The sequence below is a fragment of the Salmo salar genome, chromosome ssa22, assembly GCF_905237065.1.
Source record: "Salmo salar chromosome ssa22, Ssal_v3.1, whole genome shotgun sequence".
Classification (NCBI taxonomy): domain Eukaryota; kingdom Metazoa; phylum Chordata; class Actinopteri; order Salmoniformes; family Salmonidae; genus Salmo; species Salmo salar.
This window is the reverse complement of record NC_059463.1, coordinates 27,055,487-27,075,000: the sequence shown is the minus strand read 5'-3', so window position 1 is coordinate 27,075,000 and position 19,514 is coordinate 27,055,487. Positions and strand designations below refer to the sequence as shown.

General features: G+C 43.1%; 1 protein-coding gene across 1 annotated transcript in view; it reads right to left on the bottom strand.

Moving 5' to 3' along the window:
* Window positions 1–19,514, bottom strand: part of cdk18 (cyclin dependent kinase 18) — a 55,401-nt gene that overhangs the window by 12,877 nt on the left and 23,010 nt on the right. The window contains exon 2 of the mRNA XM_014166939.2: window positions 6,869–6,981. Coding sequence (XP_014022414.2) covers window positions 6,869–6,977 — 109 coding nt within the window. The 5' untranslated portion in view covers window positions 6,978–6,981. The remainder of the gene's footprint in view (window positions 1–6,868; window positions 6,982–19,514) is intronic.

Sequence of the window (19,514 nt, the reverse complement as noted above, 5' to 3'; positions counted from 1 at the left end):
GGGCAGTGTGGAGTGCAATAGAGATTGCATTATGTGTGGATCTGTTTGGGCGGTATGCAAATTGGAGTGAGTCTAGGGATTTCTGGGATAATGGTGTTGTGAGCCATGGCCATCCTTTCAAAGCACTTCATGGCTACAGACGTGAGTGCTACGGGTCGGTAGTCATTTAGGCAGGTTACCTTAGTGTTCTTGGGCACAGGCACTATGGTGGTCTGCTTAAATCATGTTGGTACTACAGACTCGGACAGGAACATGTTGAAAATGTCAGTGAAGACACTTGCCAGTTGGTCAGCGCATGCTCACAGTACACGTCCTGGTAATCCATCTGGCCCTGTGGCCTTGTGAATGTTGACCTGTTTAAAGGTCATACATCGGCTGCGGAGAGCATGATCACAGTCTTCCGGAACAGCTGGTGCTCTCATGCATGTTTCAGTGTCATTTGCCTCGAAGCAAGCATAGAAGTAGTTTAGCTTGTCTGGTAGGCTCGTGTCACTGGGCAGCTCTCGGCTGTGCTTCCCTTTGTAGTCTGTAATGGTTTGCAAGCCCTGCCACATCCGACGAGCATCAGAGCCCGTGTGATATGATTCGACTTAAGTCCTGTATTGACGCTTTGCCTGTTTGATGGTTCGTCGGAGGGCATAGTGGGATTTCTTATCAGCTACCGGGTTAGAGTCCTGCTCCTTGAAAGCGGCAGCTCTGGCCTTTAGCTCAGTGTTGATGCTGCCTGTAACCTATGGCTTCTGGTTGGGGTATGTATGTACGGTCACTATGGGGACAACATCATCGATGCACTTATTGATGAAGCCAATAACTGATGTGGTGTACTACTCAATGCCATCGGTGGAATCCCGGAACATATTCCAGTCTGTGCTAGCAAAACAGTCCTGTAGCTTAGCATCTGCTTCATCTGATCACTTTTTTATTGATCTAGTCACAGCAAGAACTGGCAAATCTGGTGCAGTCCATGAGGAGGAGATTCACTGCAGTACTTAATGCAGCTGGTGGCCACACCAGATACTGACTGTTACTTTTGATTTTGACCCCTCCTTTGTTCAGGGACACATTATTCCATTTCTGCTAGTCACATGTCTGTGGGACCTGTTCAGTTTATGTCTCAGTTGTTGAATCTTATGTTCATACAAATATTTACACATGTTAAGTTTGCTGAAAATAAATTCAGTTGACAGTGAGATCTCGTACAATGCTGTGTATTACTCCATTCACATAACAGCGCAAACTGGCTCTAACCAGAATAGAAAGAGAAGTGGGAAGCCCCGGTGCACAACTGAGCAAGAGGACAAGTACATTGGAGTGTCTAGTTTGAGAAACAGATGCCTCACAAATCCTCAACTGGCAGCTTCATTGAAGAGGCGACTCCGGGATGCTGGCCTTCTCGGCAGAGTTGCAAAGAAAAAGCCATATCTCAGAATGGCCAATAAATATAAAATATTCATATGGGCAAAAAAACACTGACAGAGGAACTCTGCCTAGAAGGCCAGCATCCCAGAGTCGCCTCTTCACTGTTTACATTGAGACTGGTGTTTTGCAGGTACTATTTAATGAAGCTGACAGTTGAGGACTTGTGAGGCGTCTGTTTCTCAAACTAGACATTCTAATGTACTTGTCCTCTTGCTCAGTTGTGCACCTGGGCCTCCCACTCCTCTTTCTATTCTGGTTAGAGGCAGTTTGCGCTGTTCTGTGAAGGGAGTACTACTCAGCGTTGTACGAGATCTTCAGTTTCTTGGCAATTTCTCGCATGGAATAGGCTTAATTTCTCAGAACATGAATAGACTGACGAGTTTCAGAAGAAAGTGCTTTGTTTCTAGCCATTATGAGCCTGTAATCTAACCCACAAATGCTGATGCTCCAGATACTCAACTAGTCTAAAGAAGCCCAGTTTTATTGCCTCTTTAAATCAGCATAACAGTTTTCAGCTGGGCTAACATAATTGCAAAACGTTTTTCTAATGATCAATTAGCCTTTTAAAATGATAAACTTGGATTAGCTAACACAACGTGCCATTGGAACACAGGAGTTATGGTTGCTGATAATGGGCCTCTGTACGCCTGCGTAGATAATCCATTAATTATCAGCCGTTTCCAGCTACAATAGTCATTTACAACATTAACAATGTCTACACTGTATTTCTGATCAATTTGATGTTATTTTAATGGACAGAAATGTGCTTTTCTTTCAAAAACAAGGACATTTCTAAGTGACCCCAAACGTTTGAACAGTAGTGTATATACACACACACAAGTACATACATTTTTTTTGACATTTGACAATAAATATAATGCCTGAACTCCCACCAAAATCCCTGAACTCCATTCATAAAATTTGAAAAATGTAGTGCCATGGGGCTCAGTTTGTAGAGCATGGCACTTGCAATGTCAGGGTTGTGGGTTCGATTTCCACAGAGGACCAGAACGAAAAAGGTATGAAAATGTATGCACTCAGTACTGTAAGTCACTCTTGATAAGAGTATCTCCTAAATGACTAAAATGTAAAAAAAAAAAAAAAAGTGTTCAACCATTGTCCAACTGTTGGATTTATTAGAATAGTTTTTAAAACCTTTTAACAATTTCAATGACCGTTGCTAGTGTGTGTTTGTGCTTCTGCGCATTCGTGTGTGTGTTCAGCCGATTGCCTCCTGGGGTGTTTGATGTAGTCTGCAGTGAGCTCTTTAACTCCTTGTTTCCATGGGGACACTGATTGCTAACAAAAGCGTGTGAGGATAGGGCTAAACAGAGGGAAATATTCTCTCTCTTCGCCCCCTCCCCTCTGTCTCCTCTCCCCCCCTCTTTCTCTGTTTCCTTCTCTTGTCTCCTTCTCTCTCTGACAGATAGCTCATCCATTAATATTTATTCCTGCACCCACAGCCTTCCTTTTATTAGTAGATACACTTGTGTCTGCAAACACAGATACCATTTCTGGTGTACATGCACGCAAATGATGATGATGGAGATTTAGTTGAAATAAAAGTTAATTATTCATAGGCAGAAGGCAAGTATCTAACCAGCTCACTTAACAATGTTAGAAAAATAAGGTGAAAAAAATGTATTGGGAAAAAGAGCGATAGAGAGATGGAACAGAGATAGAGAGATCAACGAAGGCGAGAGAGAGGGAATTGGATGGAATGAAGCGGTGATAGATTAATGGTGAGAAAGATAGCTATGATGACATCTTAGTTTGATTAATACTCCTGCTATGAGTGGGCACAGAACGAGAGAGCGAGAGGGGAAGAAATAAAGGGAGCAGGCTGATCATTTAAATATCACAGTTACAGGAACCCTTTGATCTGTCTGTTTGTAATTGGGGTCAGGGCAGGTGAGACACGTGCACACACACACACACACACAAAGGTATAAGACAGCTTGTTTGGAAAAGGACAATCCAATAAGTGGACCACAATATGTCAATACCTGTCTTTATGTAAGACCATGTCCACAAAGAAGGAGAGTTAGTGAGTGTGAGTTAGTTTGTAGTTGTGTTTTTGTTGGTGTGCGGGTACAGGAGGAAGAAAAAGTGTTCACAATAATATTGTTCTTTATGATGAGAGGGTACAGAGACTTCAGCCTATGTGTATATTTAAAAGACTGTGTGTTATAGTCCTATCCTATCTAAATTGGGACATAATAATATAGGACATCTGATGAAGTGAATAATGTATTAAAGGGCAGACTGAAAGGCTCTCACATGGCCAGGTAGGAAACTCAAACTTAAGACAGGAGCTGTCTGCTGACTGCTGGTTCCTCTCAGAGTTGCATTTCTAATGAAGCTTATTGTTGTAGGCTACTACGATGTTTTCTACCGATGGGGCATCCATTCTTCTCTAGCTGGCTCTGGTAAAATTTTGTATGACAGTGTTTGACGTGATGATCTGAACTAATTCAATTATTTCATTATGTTTATCTTTCCATCAGCATATAAAAGTATTATTTAATATAGTGAAACTATACCCCTTGACTTTTTCCACATTTTGTTACAGCCTTATTCTAAAATTGATTAAATAAATAAAACATCCTCAGATATCTACACACAATACCTCATAATGCCAAAGCTAAAACAGGTTTTTAGAAATGTTTGCAAATGTATATATAAAAAAAACTAACAGAAATACCTTATTTACATAAGTATTCAGACCCTTTGGTATGAGACTCGAAATTGTGCTCAGGTGCATCCTGTTTCCATTGATCATCCTTGAGATGTTTCTACAACTTGACTGGAGTCAACCTGTGGTAAATTCAATTGATTGGGCATGATTTGGAAAGGCACACAACTGCCTATATACGGTCCCACAGTTTACAGTGCATGTCAAAGCAAAAACCAAGCCATGAGGTTGAAGGAATTGTCCATAGAGCACCGAGACAGGATTGTGTCGAAACACAGATCTGGGGAAGAGTACCAAAAAATGTCTGCAGTGTTGAAGGTCCCCAAGAACAGTGGCCTCCATCATTCTTAAATGGAACAAGTTTGGAACCACCAAGACTCTTCCTAGAGCTGGCCAAACTGAGCAATCGGGGGAGAAGGGCCTTGGTCAGGGAGGTGACCAAGAACCCGATGGTCACTCTGACAGTGCTCTAGAGTTCCCCTGTGGAGATGGGAGAACCTTCCAGAAGTACAAACATCTCTGCAGCACTCCACCAATCAGGCCTTTATGTTAGAGTGGCCAGACGGAAGCCACTCCTCAGTAAAAGGCACATGACAGCCCGCTTGGAGTTTGCCAAAAGGCACCTAAAGACTCTCAGAACATGAGAAACAAGTTTCTCTGGTCTGATGAAAGCAACAATGAACTCTTTGGCCTGAATGCCAAGAATCATGTCTGGAGGAAACCTGGCACCATCCCTACAGTGAAGCATGGTGGTGGCAGCATCATGCTGTGGGGGTGTTTTTCAATGGCAGGGAGTGGGAGACTAGTCAGGATCGAGGCAAAGAAGAACGGAGCAAAGGACAGAGAGATCCTTGAGGAAAACTCTCCCGAGCGCTCAGGACCTCAAAGTGGGGCGAAGGTTCACCTTCCAACAGGACAACGACCCTAAGCACACAGGCAAGACACCGCAGGAGTGGCTTTGAGTTTCATTGAGGTTCCCAGCCAGAGCCCAGACCGGAACCCGATCAAACATCTCTGGAGACCTGAAAATAGCTGTGCAGCAACGCTCCCTATCCAACCTGACAGAGCTTGAGAGGATCAGCAGAGAAGAATGGAAGAGACTCCCCAAATACAGGTTTGCCAAGCTTGTATATTAGACGCTAGAAGACTCGAGGCTGTAATTGCTGCCAAAGGTGCTTCAACAAAGTACTGAGTAAAGGGTCTGAATACTTATGGAAATGTGATATCAGTTTTATTTAATTTTTTTATCTAAAAAACAGTTTTTGCTTTGTCATTATGGGGTGTGTAGACTGATGAGGGGAAAAAAATATTTAATCAATTTTAGAATAAGGCTGTAACCTAACAAAATGTGGAAAAAGTCAAGGGGTGTGAATACTTCCCGAAGGCACTGTAAACTAGGTTGCTGTATTAGATTGACTTAAAGATTAGACTGGCAGGCGGACGGGAGGCCTCCCTGGTACACACACGTTAGCCTGTAAGGTATGCTAATGAATTCATCTCCCTCACTCAGACGTGACTAATTGACTTTTTTTGCTTACCTACTGAGACAGGCGACTGAAGGAGATATGTTGATAAAACTGCCTTAAGGATATACACCTATATATAGTCATTCTGATCTGCGAGCTGATTGTGTTTCTCTTTATGTTTGCAATAAAGATCCATTAGAAACAATAAATACATGACCACTGTAAAGACAGCTGCTCTGATGCATGTGACAAGCTTTTTGTGTGTTCTGGTATTTCTGTGTCAGGGAATATGATTGAACTGTATCTTGACTTGAAAAAACATTATTTGAGAGTCTAGGAAAGGTTGTATTGCTGATGTTGTATCCCAACTTCAGTAGGAGTTGAAAGGAATGTTAGGTTATGTGGTTAATCCTAGGAAAAATGTCAGCCAAGTCCGTCACTCCAAACATGGACAGAAAGTTGAACAGCATCGCCCTAATTCACTGTTGCAGAAATCAATGATTATTTCATGAAATCTTTGTTCAGTTATTGTCTGAAAGAGGCCGTGGTGGAATAAGGGGTTGCGAAGGGTAGAATGTCTGGATTGACAGAGAGCCTAAAGAACACTATGAACACCAGAACACAATGGTTAAAAGGTTTTCTTTCACTGCTGCAGGGCAGACTAGTGCCAGATGAGAGGATGGTTGTTGCTCTGACCCAGTGGCCTACAACAAGGGAGATTGGCTTGTATAAATGTGTCTTGAACACTGCTAACCCCCATCAGCCTCGGCTCCCAGCACCCCGTCTCACTCTTCCACCCCTCTCTCTGTCTTTCTCTCTCCCTCTCACTCTCCTGTCCTCTCTTACATCTCTCTTTCTGCTTCTCCTCTCTTCTATCTCTCCACTCGGAGCTTGTGTAAATGTGTGTCCTAACCTCATCAAACTGCAGCCTTCCCTTAGCTGGAAATCAGTGATATACAGGCTGTGGGGACAGAGTGGGGCTGGTACAGAGATGACTGGGCTGGTGGTTTGATTACAAACAGATCCAAGAATGGCCTGATCCATTAATAAAAGGATGAATAAATTAATGCAGGGAGGGATGGAGGAGGAAGTAGTGTAAGATCTGGGATCAGGACTTTGAGCTTCCTGTTTCTAAATATAGTCCCAATAAGCTGTCATTCATTAGCAACGCTCATAACAGCAAGACCCACCAGATACAAGGAGGACAGATGAGATGATTTCCTGTGCGTCATTGGACAGTGTTGGACAGGCAGTATTGGGCAGTGCAAGGTAGTGTTAGAGGTCTTACCCTGAGTGTGTTGGATGTTGAGCTGGTTGATTTGCTCAGTGAACTCGTTTTCCTCGATGCGAGGGACAGACAGAGAGAAACGTCTCTTAAAGTTCTTCATCTTGTTCATGGCGCTGAGAGAGAGAGAGAGAGAGAGAGAGAGAGAGAGAGAGAGAGAGAGAGAGAGAGGGCATACATAACAAGGCATACATGTATGTAAATGACTGGGTATCGAACTCTGTTTTTTGCTGTGTATCACTCCAGACCATGTAAGCCCACTGAGGTAAATTTCATCCCAGTTTACAATTGGCTCATTCATCCCCCTCCTCTCCCCTGTAACAATTCCCCAGATCGTTGCTGTAAATGAGAATTGGTTCTCAGTCAAATAAGGGTTAAATAAATAACACAAGTTTTCAGTTCCAAGGCAAGTTACTCAAACAACAGCATGTCCTTAACACTTTACAGGCTACGTCCACATTATACGATTTGAACCACTAACCATAATCCCTGGGGTGAAAGAGCATAACGATCAGACTGTCTGGACAGAGGAAAGTGAATATGTAACTACCCTCTGCTGAACCAATGTTCTCTAACCTAACTGCACACCCTCCCATGGCACACAGAACAGCTCTCGTTAGTGATTGGGTTGTGGTCTTTGGTTGAGGTCAGAAACAGAGAGACAGAGAGGCAGTCTCTGTGTGTGGTGCTCCCTGGCTGTTAAAAATTCGAACATCGGATCACAGCGAAATAGCAGGAGAGCATTTAATCAATACAGTCACCTCTCTGTCATGGCCCAGACACTACTTTGTCAATACATCACATAACCATATAAAACCCTCTCCCCCCACTCATTATATCGTTGTCTCACTCTCTCTCACTGAGCAGCAGTGCAGGTTGGTTGCTATGGTCTCCTACTTTCTAATTAGATTCCTTTCAGACTGTGTGTGTGATGTCATTATTTAAAGACCTGAGAGTAGGCAGAACTATGTTCCTCAGTCGTACACGTGTCCATGCATGCTTGTGCGTGCGTGCGTGCATGTGTGTAACGGACATCATGCTGCTTGCTTAGAGTACCGCGTCCTCCTAATTTGGCTCGAATCCAGGACCTCTGCATTTCTAGCACACGTGACCACCCTCCTGAAGCATCTTACCAGTCGGTGCCACAAGATATTTTACAATTCGTCTGTGTAATTTCATATTCCATTTTTCAATCATTTTAACCTGAAGATGCACACTTCCCTTTAAAGTGACAATCAGCAGTAGAAACATTATCAGCCCCTGTTTAGGTAGAAAGCTGAGGGATGGGCCTGGAGAAATGTAACCACCATCCATGATATCAACATCATAGTTCTGACCCTGTTTTGAGGCTATATAGTGTTTGTTTACATTTACTTTCTTTACAAACATTGGAGTAAAACAAGCTTATATTTTGGGTTCTGATGGGGTACAACAGTTGAACTAAGCTCATGAGAATAAGAATTCTGTTCATTGACTACAGCTCAGCATTCAACACCATAGTACCCTCCAAGCTCATCATCAAGCTGGAGGCCCTGGGTCTTAACCCCTCCCTGTGCAACTGGGTCCAGGACTTTCTGACGGGCCACCCCAGGTGGTGAAGGTAGGAAACAACATCTCTACTTCGCTGACCCTCAACACTGGGGCCCCACAAGGGTGTGTGCTCAGCCCCCTCCTGTACTCCCTATTCACCCACGACCGCGTGGCCATGCATGCCTCCAACACAATCATCAAGTTTGCAGATGACACAACATTAGTGGGCTTGATCATCAACAATGATGAGACAGCCTACAGGAAGGAGGTGAGGGCACTTGGAATGTGGTGTCAGGAAAACAACCTGGATGTACACATCACAGACAAACTGAAATGGTCCACCTACACAGACAGTGTTGTGAAGAAGGCACAACAGTGCCTCTTCAACCTCAGAAGGCTGAAGAAATTTGGGTTATTACCCAAAACCCTGACAAACTTTTACAGATGCACAATCGAGAGCATCCTGTCGGGCTGTATCACTGCCTGGTACGGCAACTGCACCGCCCTCAACCGCAGGGCTCTCCAGAGGGTGGTGCAGTCTGCACAACGTATCACCGGGGGCAAACTACCTGGCCTCCATAACACCTACAGCACCCGATGTCACAGGAAGGCCAAAAAGATCATCAAGGACAACAACCACCCGAGCCGCTGCCTGATCACCCCGCTATCATCCAGAAGGCGAGGTCAGTACAGGTGCATCAAAGCTGGGACCGACAGATTGAAAAACAGGATCTATCTCAAGGCCATCAGACTGCTAAACAGCAATCACTAACACAGAGAGGCTGCTGCCTACATTAAGACCCAATTATTTTTTTATTTCACCTTTATTTAACCAGGTAGGCTAGTTGAGAACAAGTTCTCATTTACAACTGCGACCTAGCCAAGATAAAGCAAAGCAGTTCGACACATACAACAACACAGAGTTACACATGGAATAAACAAACACACAGTCAGTAATACAGTAGAAAAAGTCTATATACAGTTTGTGCAAATGAGGTAAGATAAGGGAGGTAAGGCAATAAATACGCCATGGTGGCGAAATAATTACTATACACCAATTAAACACTAGAGTGATAGATGTGCAGAAGATGAATGTGCAAGTAGAGATACTGGGGTGCAAAGGAGCAAGATAAATAAATAATTACAGTATGGGGATGAGGTAGTTGGATGGGCAATTTACAGATGGGCTATGTACAGGTGCAGTGATCTGTGAGCTGTTCTGACAGCTGGTGCTTAAAGTTAGTAAGGGAGATATGAGTTTCCAGCTTCAGTGATTTTTGCAGTTTGTTCCAGTCATTGGCAGCAGAGAACTGGAAGGAAAGGTGGCCAAAGGAGGAATTGGCTTGGGGGTGACTAGTGAGATAAACCTGCTGGAGTGAGCTGAGATAAGGCAGAGCTTTACCTAGCAAAGACTTGTAGATGACCTGGAGCCAGTGGGTTTGGCAGCGAGGGCCAGCCAACAAGAGCATACAGGTCGCAGTGGTGGGTAGTATATGGGGCTTTGGTAACAAAACAGATGGCACTGTGATAGACTGCATCCAATTTGCTGAGTAGAGTGTTGGAGGCTATTTTGTAAATGATGTCGCCGAAGTCGAGGATCAGTAGGATGGTCAGTTTTACAAGGGTATGTTTGGCAGCATGAGTGAAGTATGCTTTGTTGTGAAATAGGAAGCCAATTCTAGATTTAATTTTGGATTGGAGATGTTTAATGTTAGTCTGGAAGGAGAGTTTACAGTCTAGCCAGACACCTAGGTATTTGCAGTTGTCTACATATTCAATGTCAGAACCGTCCAGAGTAGTGATGCTGGAAGGGCGGGCAGGTGCGGGCAGCGATTGATTGAAGAGCATGCATTTAGTTTTACTTGCATTCAAGAGCAGTTGGAGGCCACGGAAGGAGAGTTGTATGGCATTAAATCTCGTCTGGAGGTTAGTTAACCTCTCTGGGCTAGGCGGGACGAATTCGTCCCACCTACGTAACAGCCACTTTAAGCCTGTGGCGCGATTTTCAAAACCTTAAAAATCCTATTACTTCAATTTCTCAAACATATGACTATTTTACAGCTATTTAAAGACAAGACTCTCGTTAATCTAACCACACTGTCCGATTTCAAAAAGGCTTTACAACGAAAGCAAAACATTAGATTATGTCAGCAGAGTACCAAGCCAGAAATAATCAGACACCCATTTTTCAAGCCAGCATATAATGTCACCAAAACCCAGAAGACAGCTAAATGCAGCACTCACCTTTGATGATCTTCATCAGATGACAACCCTAGGACATTATGTTATACAATACATGCATGTTTTGTTCAATCAAGTTCATATTTATATCAAAAACCAGCTTTTTACATTAGCATGTGACGTTCAGAACTAGCATACCCCCCGCAAACTTCTGGGGAATTCGCTAACATTTTACTAAATTACTCACGATAAACGTTCACAAAAAGCATAACAATTATTTTAAGAATTATAGATACAGACCTCTATGCACTCGATATGTCCGATTTTAAAATAGCTTTTTGGTGAAAGCACATTTTGCAATATTCTAAGTACATAGCCCAGGCATCACGGGCTAGCTATTTAGACACCCGGCAAGTTTAGCACTCACCATAATCATATTTACTATTATAAAAGTTTGATTACCTTTTGTTGTCTTCGTCAGAATGCACTCCCAGGACTGCTACTTCAATAACAAATGTTGGTTTGGTCCAAAATAATCCATCGTTATATCCGAATAGCGGCATTTTGTTTGTGCGTTCCAGACACTATCCGAAATGGTAAAGAAGGGTCGCGCGCATGGCGCAATTCGTGACAATAAAATTCTAAATATTCCATTACCGTACTTCGAAGCATGTCAACCGCTGTTTAAAATCAATTTTTACGCCATTTTTCTCGTAGAAAAGCGATAATATTCCGACAGGGAATCTCCTTTTCGGCAAACAGAGGAAAGAATCACAAAGGCGGGGGCGGTCGGGTCACGCGCATAAGCCCAGAGTCCCTTGATCGGCCACTTGAGAAAGGCGATAATGTGTTTTAGCCTGGGGCTGGGATGACGACATTCTGTTTTTTCCCGGGCTCTGAGCGCCTATGGAAGACGTGGGAAGTGTCACGTTAGAGCAGAGATCCTTAGTAAAAGATAGAGATGGAAAAGAAGTTCAAGAAATGGTCAGACAGGCCACTTCCTGTAAAGGAATCTCTCAGGTTTTGACCTGCCATTTGAGTTCTGTTATACTCACAGACACCATTCAAACAGTTTTAGAAACTTTAGGGTGTTTTCTATCCATATGTAATAAGTATATGCATATTCTAGTTACTGGGTAGGAGTGGTAACCAGATTAAATCGGGTATGTTTTTTATCCAGCCGTGTCAATACTGCCCCCTAGCCCTAACAGGTTAACACAGTGTCCAAAGAAGGGCCAGAAGTATACAGAATGGTGTCGTCTGCGTAGAGGTGGATCAAAGAATCATCAGCAGCAAGAGCGACAACATTGATGTACACAGAGAAGAGAGTCGGCCCGAGAATTGAACCCTGTGGCACCCCCATAGAGACTGCCAGAGGTCCAGACAACAGGCCCTCCGATTTGACACACTGAACTCTATCAGAGAAGTAGTTGGTGAACCAGGCGAGGCAGTCATTTGAGAAACCAAGGCGGTTGAGTCTGCCGATAAGAACGTGGTGATTGACAGAGTCGAAAGCCTTGGCCAGGTCGATGAATACGGCTGCACAGTAAAGTCTCTTATCGATGACGGTTATGATGTAATTTAGGACCTTGAGCATGGCTGAGGTGCACCCATGACCAGCTCTGAAACCAGATTGCATAGTGGAGAAGGTACGGCGGGATTCAAAATGGTCAGTAATCTGTTTGTTAACTTGGCTTTCGAAGACCTTAGAAAGGCAGGGTAGGATAGATATAGGTCGGTAGCAGTTTGGGTCTAGAATGTCTCCCCCTTTGAAGAGGGGGATGATCGCGGCAGCTTTCCAATCTTTGGGAATCTCAGACGATATGAAAGAGAGGTTGAACAGGCTAGTAATAGGGGTTGCAACAATTTCAGCAGATAATTTTAGAAAGAGGGTCCAGATTGTCTAGCCCGGCTGATTTGTAGGGGTCCAGATTTTGCAGCTCTTTCAGAACAACATTCCAATCACTGGACACTTTAATAAATGGATCACTAGTCACTTTAAACAATGCCACTTTAAATAATGCCACTTTAATAATGTTTACGTATCTTACATTACTCATATCACATGTGCAGTATATACTGTATTTTATACCATCTATGCCGCTCGGGCCATCGCTCATCCATATACTTACAGTTGAAGTCGGAAGTTTAAATGTATTTGGCTAAGGTGTATATTTAATCCTAGTAAAAATTCCCTGTTTTAGGTCAGTTAGGATCACCACTTTATTTTAAGAATGTGAAATGTCAGAATAATAGTAGAGAGAATGATTTATTTCAGCTTTTATTTATTTCATCATATTCCCAGTGGGTCTGAAGTTTACATACACTCAATTAGTATTTGGTAGCATTGCCTTTAAATTGTTTAACTTGGGTCAAATGTTTCAGGGAGCCTTCCACAAGCTTCCCACAATATGTTGGGTGTATTTTGGTCCATTCCTCCTGACAGAGCTGGTGTAACTGAGTCAGGTTTGTAGGCCTCCTTGCTCACACACACTTTTTCAGTTCTGCCCGCACATTTTCTATAGGCTTGAGGTCAAGGCTTTGTTATGGCCACTCCAATACCTTGACTTTGTTATCCTTAAGCCATTTTGCCACAACTTTGGAACTATGCTTGGAGTCATCGTCCATTTGGAAGATCCATTTGCGACCAAGCTTTAACTTACTGACTGATGTCTTGAGATGTTGCTTCAATATATCCACATAATTTTCCTGCCTCATGATGCCATCTATTTTGTGAAGCGCACCAGTCCCTCCTGCAGCCAAGCACCTCCACAACATGATGCTGCCACCCCCGTGCTTCACAGTTGGGATGGTATTCTTCGGCTTGCAAGCCTCCCCCTTTTTCCTCCAAACATAACGATGGTCATTATGGCCAAACAGTTCTATTTTTGTTTCATCAGACCAGAGGACATTTCTTTAAAAAGTATGATCTTTGTCCCATGTGCAGATGCAAACCGTAGTCTGGCTTTTTTTATGGCGGTTTTGGAGCAGTGGCTTCTTCTTTGTTGAGCGGCCTCTCAGGTTATGTCGATAAATGACTCGTTTTACTGTGGATAGATACTTCACAAGGTCCTTTGCTGCTGTTCTGGGATTGATTGGCACTTTTCGCACCAAAGTACAATCATCTCTAGGAGACAGAACACGTCTCCTTCCTGAGCGGTATGATGGCTGCATGGTCCCATGGTGTTTATACTTGCGTACTATTGTTTGTACAGATGAACGTGGTACCTTCAGGCGTTTGGACATTTCTCCCAAGGATGAACCAGACTTGTGGAGGTCTACAATTTGTTAAGCAAAGAGGCACTGAGTTTGAAGGTAGGCCTTCAAATACATCCACAGGTACACCTCCAGTTGACTCAAATTATGTCAATTAGCCTATCAGAAGCTTCTAAAGCCATGACATCATTTTCTGTCATTTTCCAAGCTGTTTAAAGGCACTGTCAACTTAGTGTATGTAAACTTCTGACCCACTGGAATTGTGATACAGTGAATTATAAGTGAAATAATCTGTCTGTAAACAATTGTTGGGAAAATTACGGCATCATGCACAAAGTAGATGTCCTAACCGACTTGCCAAAACTATAGTTTGATAACAAGAAATTTGTGGAGTGGTGTAACGGTCGTCTGGAACACAGGACCAAAACGCAGCGGGAATATGAATGCTCATCTTTTTAATTTGAAGAAAAGTGAACACTTACAAAAACAAACAAAACAACGACTACACAGTTCCATAAGGCACAGAAGCTATACGGAAAACATCTACCCACAAAACCCAAAGGAAAAACAGGCTGCCTAAGTATGACTCCCAATCAGCGACAACGATGTACAGCTGTCCCTGATTGAGAGTCATACCAGGCCAAAACAAACAAATACAAAAACATAGAAAAAAGGACATAGAATGCCCACCCAAATCACACCCTGACCAAACTTAAATAGAGACATAAAAAGGCTCTCTCAGGTCAGGGCGTGACAAGTGGTTGAAAAACGAGTTTAAACCAATAAAATTGACCAATAAAATTTGATTTTATGAGTCATTTATAAATTATAGTCTTTAAGAATTAATGGGTATATGCCATTAATTTATAAAAATAGATGTAGCAACTGGTGATTGCCCCTTTAAAAGCAACGTCTGTTAGGCAGATGACCAGCAAACCTAGTGTTGCATTAAATCTTTCCCCTCAAAGGATGGGAGAGAAGAGAATGATAGTTCTATGTCCTTTGGATTCAGCCTCTCGATTCTTTGCTCTCCTCAGAGATCTGTATATAACGATGAGATGCTCATGTCTCCGTGCCCTAACAATGGGAGTCATTGTCCCAAAGGCGGGAAGACAGGCGACAAGCTTAGATAGATCCAAAATAAGACCATCGAAACGCATTTTGCAAAGATTTGGGGAAGAGTGAAACATCTCGCTTCGCCTTTTCCTCTCTGCTCTCCTCCCTTTTTTCTCTTTTCAACTCTCCAAAGCAGCTTAATTGTGTGTGTCGTAACGTAAATATTTTGTATTTCTTACTGATCCCCATTAGTACCTGCCAAAGCAGCAGCTACTCTTCCTGGGGTCCAAAAAAGACTAAGGCAATTACATACAAAATCACACAACACATTATTACACACTACTTTACCACATCATATCTACAATACAAAATCCATAATAAAGCAATATAACAATATTATAATGTACGTGTGTGTAGTGTGTGTGTTCGCATGTGTATGCGTATGAGCCTGTATCTCTTCACAGTCCATACTGTTCCATAACGTGTAGTTTTATCTGTTTTTGAAATCTGATTTTACTGCTTGCATGAGTTACTTGATGTGGAATAGACTCTGCATCATGATGCAGTCATTCTCTCCTCTAATTTGACCCAGGAGAGATTGACATGCATGTCATTGATGTTAGCTCTCTGTGTACATTTAAAGGCCAGCCGTGCTGCTCTGCTCTGGGCCAACTGTAGTTTGCTTGTCCCTTTTTGTGGCACTTGACCATATGACTGGGCAGTAGTTCAGGTGCGACAAACCTAGGACTTTTTTTGTTGATAGCGATACGGAGAGACCTCTTCCCATCTTAGCTACCGTTGCAACAATATGTTTTGACCATGACAGTTTGCAATCCAGGGTTACATCAAGCAGTTTCGTCTCCTCAACATGCTTGATTTCCACATTAGTCATTACACGATTTAGTTGAGGTTTAGGGTTTAGTGAATGATATGTCCCAAATACAATGCTTTTAGTTTTTGAAATATTTATTTCTTGCCACACATTCTAAAACTGACTGCAGCTCTTTGTTAAGTGTTGCAGTAATTTTATTTGCTGCAGTAGCTGACGTATGTAGTCTTGAGTCATCAGCATACGAAGTGTTCCTGAGCACAGAGTAAGTGTGTTTGTGTGTTGTCAGGGAAGTGTTACCAATGATGGTGTGCTCCATGTATCTTGTTTACAGACAACATATCCCTCTGTTTGGAGCAGGGTGCATTCTGGGAGCTCTATGCTCTGAGCCAATAGGATGGCTTTAACAATGTCAAAGAACATGGCGTCAGGCTCAGTAAATGTACAGTATGACTGTATGTGTGTGTGTGTGTGTGGGGGGGGGTCAATGCAGGATACACAACTACAGAAGACCAGAAGATACAGAGAGCAGAGAAGATTGAGAAAAATAAGTTATGAGTGTTCTACGTTCCGTAGTCAACACATGAAGGCTCAGTGGGGTTTGGTGCATTTGATTGGGAACACGACCCCCCCCCCCCACACACAGAGAGATAATGAGACGATTAACACACACACACACACACACACACACACACACACACACACACACACACACACACACACACACACACACACACACACACACACACACACACACACACACACACACACACTTTCAGAGGGCATCTGGTCATGTAGGGGTGCCAGCAAGGCTCAGTCCCGCCATTCATTCCCTCTGATCAGTCCTGGACACAGATAGCCTTAATGGTGCATATTTATCCTGAGAGAGAGAACACTAATGGTCTCTCTGCTCCACTCCAGCAATAGTCTCTCCTGTAAAGTTTAGAAGGCATTAGAAGAGTTAGAAAGGGAAAGTTGAGTCTATTAGCTGCTTGTGTTTTTTATCACTTCTGTCTTAATTGAATGAATCATCATGATCCATCTAACTATTGTTCAAATAGTCTTTCTAGCAAAAAGGACTTCCATAATAAATCCTGTCACATACTGTAAATCCACAACCCAAATGTCTGTAGAAATCAACCATTGTCCTGGATTAAACTTCTCTCAAGAATACGGCCTACTGAGGTAGATGATGTGTTGCTTGTTCACTTTGGCGTCATGGGTTTATGCAGGTCAGTGCCCATCAGGAACATGACACACACACACACTCTCCAGCCCACAGAAATATCCCAAAACCACATGAAATAGGCTGAAATGTGTGTCTGGGCTCATTGGTAGGAAAATCCATTACAGTAGGAAGCAGTCTAATCTGACCAGTGTGATTTTCCAAATCAGACCTCTGAACCTGGCAGGTCACCAGAGAGGAGACAGCAGTCACAAACAAACAGATACACAGATATTTCAATGGAAAAAGAAAGGATGAGAACATTGAAAAAAACATTCAAAGTGCCATGGCAAATATGCATCACAATCCTGAATACCAATACCTTGCCTTTGACATGGTTTGATGGATTTTAAAAGGGAAGTTGTGGAAAGCAGATGAGCATGCAGTAAGAATGGCACATGATGTGAGGAGAGGGGGATGTGAGAGGAAGAGAAAGAAAGATTGAGCTGGTGTTTATTTTGTATAAATGGATTTAAGGAAGAACAATGAATGAGTGTGCCTTTGTACTGTGCAGACTGCTCAGTCGTGAGGCCAACTCTGGGCCTGTGGTCATATTACCTCTCGCCCCAACAGTTCACACGCACCGAAAGACTGCTCATTCAAGCGATGCCTGTGTAACTGGCGGTAGCTCTCCAAAACACACACAAACATACATACACACACATACACACTCTTTCATCCACACAAACTCGTTGTTTACGAATACACACAACACAACCACTCTGTCTCTACACACATCCGACAACATTCTCCTAGAGAGAATGTCCCGACAGGACTGCAGACAGAAGGCACACACAGGAACATTGAACATCTGTCCTCAATATACCAGAGTACAGAAGCACATATGCACCATTGCACACAAGCAGGTACACGCACAAGCAAACTCACATCCAAACACAGTCGTTGACCGGTCCAGTGCAAAGTTTGTTATTTCCAGGTGCAAGAGAATAAAAGACAAGCTACTCTCAAGACACAAAACAATCCACTATACACAAAGAAAACAGAATTGGAAGCACTTATGTTCTTCAGTGAAATGTTATTCATTTTAAAGGGCTGTTGTGGTAATTGTGTGTGAGTGACTGCAGATAATATAAGTACAGTACAGTGGTGAAGGACTGTTGTTTCTCCTCCGGTCATGTTCCAAAGGGACTGTTGTCATGTGGTCAACATTACAATCGCATGTCTCATGGACTCAGACACACCATGCATGGTGGGAGTTTTCCCCTGCTCTGTCCCTCCTCCATCTATCCCACTCTCCTCATCTGTGGTGAGACAATAATAAAGATAACCTTTTGTATTTTTCCTTGCCAGCAGCAGAGAGATGATTCGTAAGACAACAAATGCTCCTTTCTTTGGGCTCTCTCTTGTCCCCCCTCTTGGTCTCTCCCTCTTCGGTGTGTGTGTGCATCTCTCTCGCTCTCTCTCTGAACAGAAGGCCGACTGTACATCATGGGCCTAAGTGAAAAACAAATATCTCACTCTGCTGGGTCAACATTAGAGTGCTCCATTGTGTTCCCGGCTTGGCCTTGCAGATTTATGTAATAGGACATTTATGTTACACATTCTTATCTTGTTTGGTCATTTTCTTTTTGGTTATAGTCATAATATGACATATTGTGCTTGCAATTACAAAGTCTTTGTGTGCACTCAGTGTTTGCAAGTGTATATTGTAAAAAAAACTGTGTGTGTGTGTGTGTGTATGCTTGTTAATGTGCTTATGCAGGTGCATGTGATGTGATTGTAACTGGAACATCAGATGTCGACCTTGGCTGTGTTGAACTAAGTGTGCTGGAGAGTGTATGACTGCAGAGTGTCAATTACTATGTACTGTACTCACTCACACAGGCGTTATTGGCATATATACAGAAAACAGAGCAGGCTGGGCACTTTCCTCTGTCTGTACTTACAGTAAACACCCCTGCCCAGTTATTGAATGATAATGTCTGTTTTGTCTCTACACATAACCTTTGGAAGGTATCTCAGTGAGCTAGATATCTAAAGGAAGAGTGGAGAATCAGGACATATTTAATCTGCTGCTGAGGTCATGTTATGGTTAAGATAAATGTTATTTACAGCATGTACAGTCATAGCCGCAGGAAGTAGGGGGGGGGAATCATTAAAGTAGTGCACTGGGTCTTTAATAGTCCTGTATAAGCGGAACCACACGCCGACAAAACACGCACGCACTACCCTCTGTAGTGCCTTGCGGTCGGAGGCAGAGCAGTTGCCATACCAGGCAATGATACAACCAGTCAGGATGCTCTCGATGGTGCAGCTGTAGAACTTTTTGAGGATCTGAGGACCCATGCCAAATCTTTATAGTCTCCTGAGGGGGAATAGGCTTTGTCGTGCCCTCTTGACGGCTGTCTTGGTGTGTTTGGACCATGATAGTGTGTTGGTGATGTGGACACCAAGGAACTTGAAGCTCTCAACAAGCTCCACTACAGCCCCGTCGATGAGAATGGGGGTGTGCTCGGTCCTCCTTTTCCTGTAGTCCACAATCATCTCCTTTGTCTTGATCACGTTGAGGGAAGAGGTTATCTTGGCACCACACGGCCAGGTCTCTGACCTCCTCCCTATAGGCTGTCTCATCGTTGTCGGTAATCAGGCCT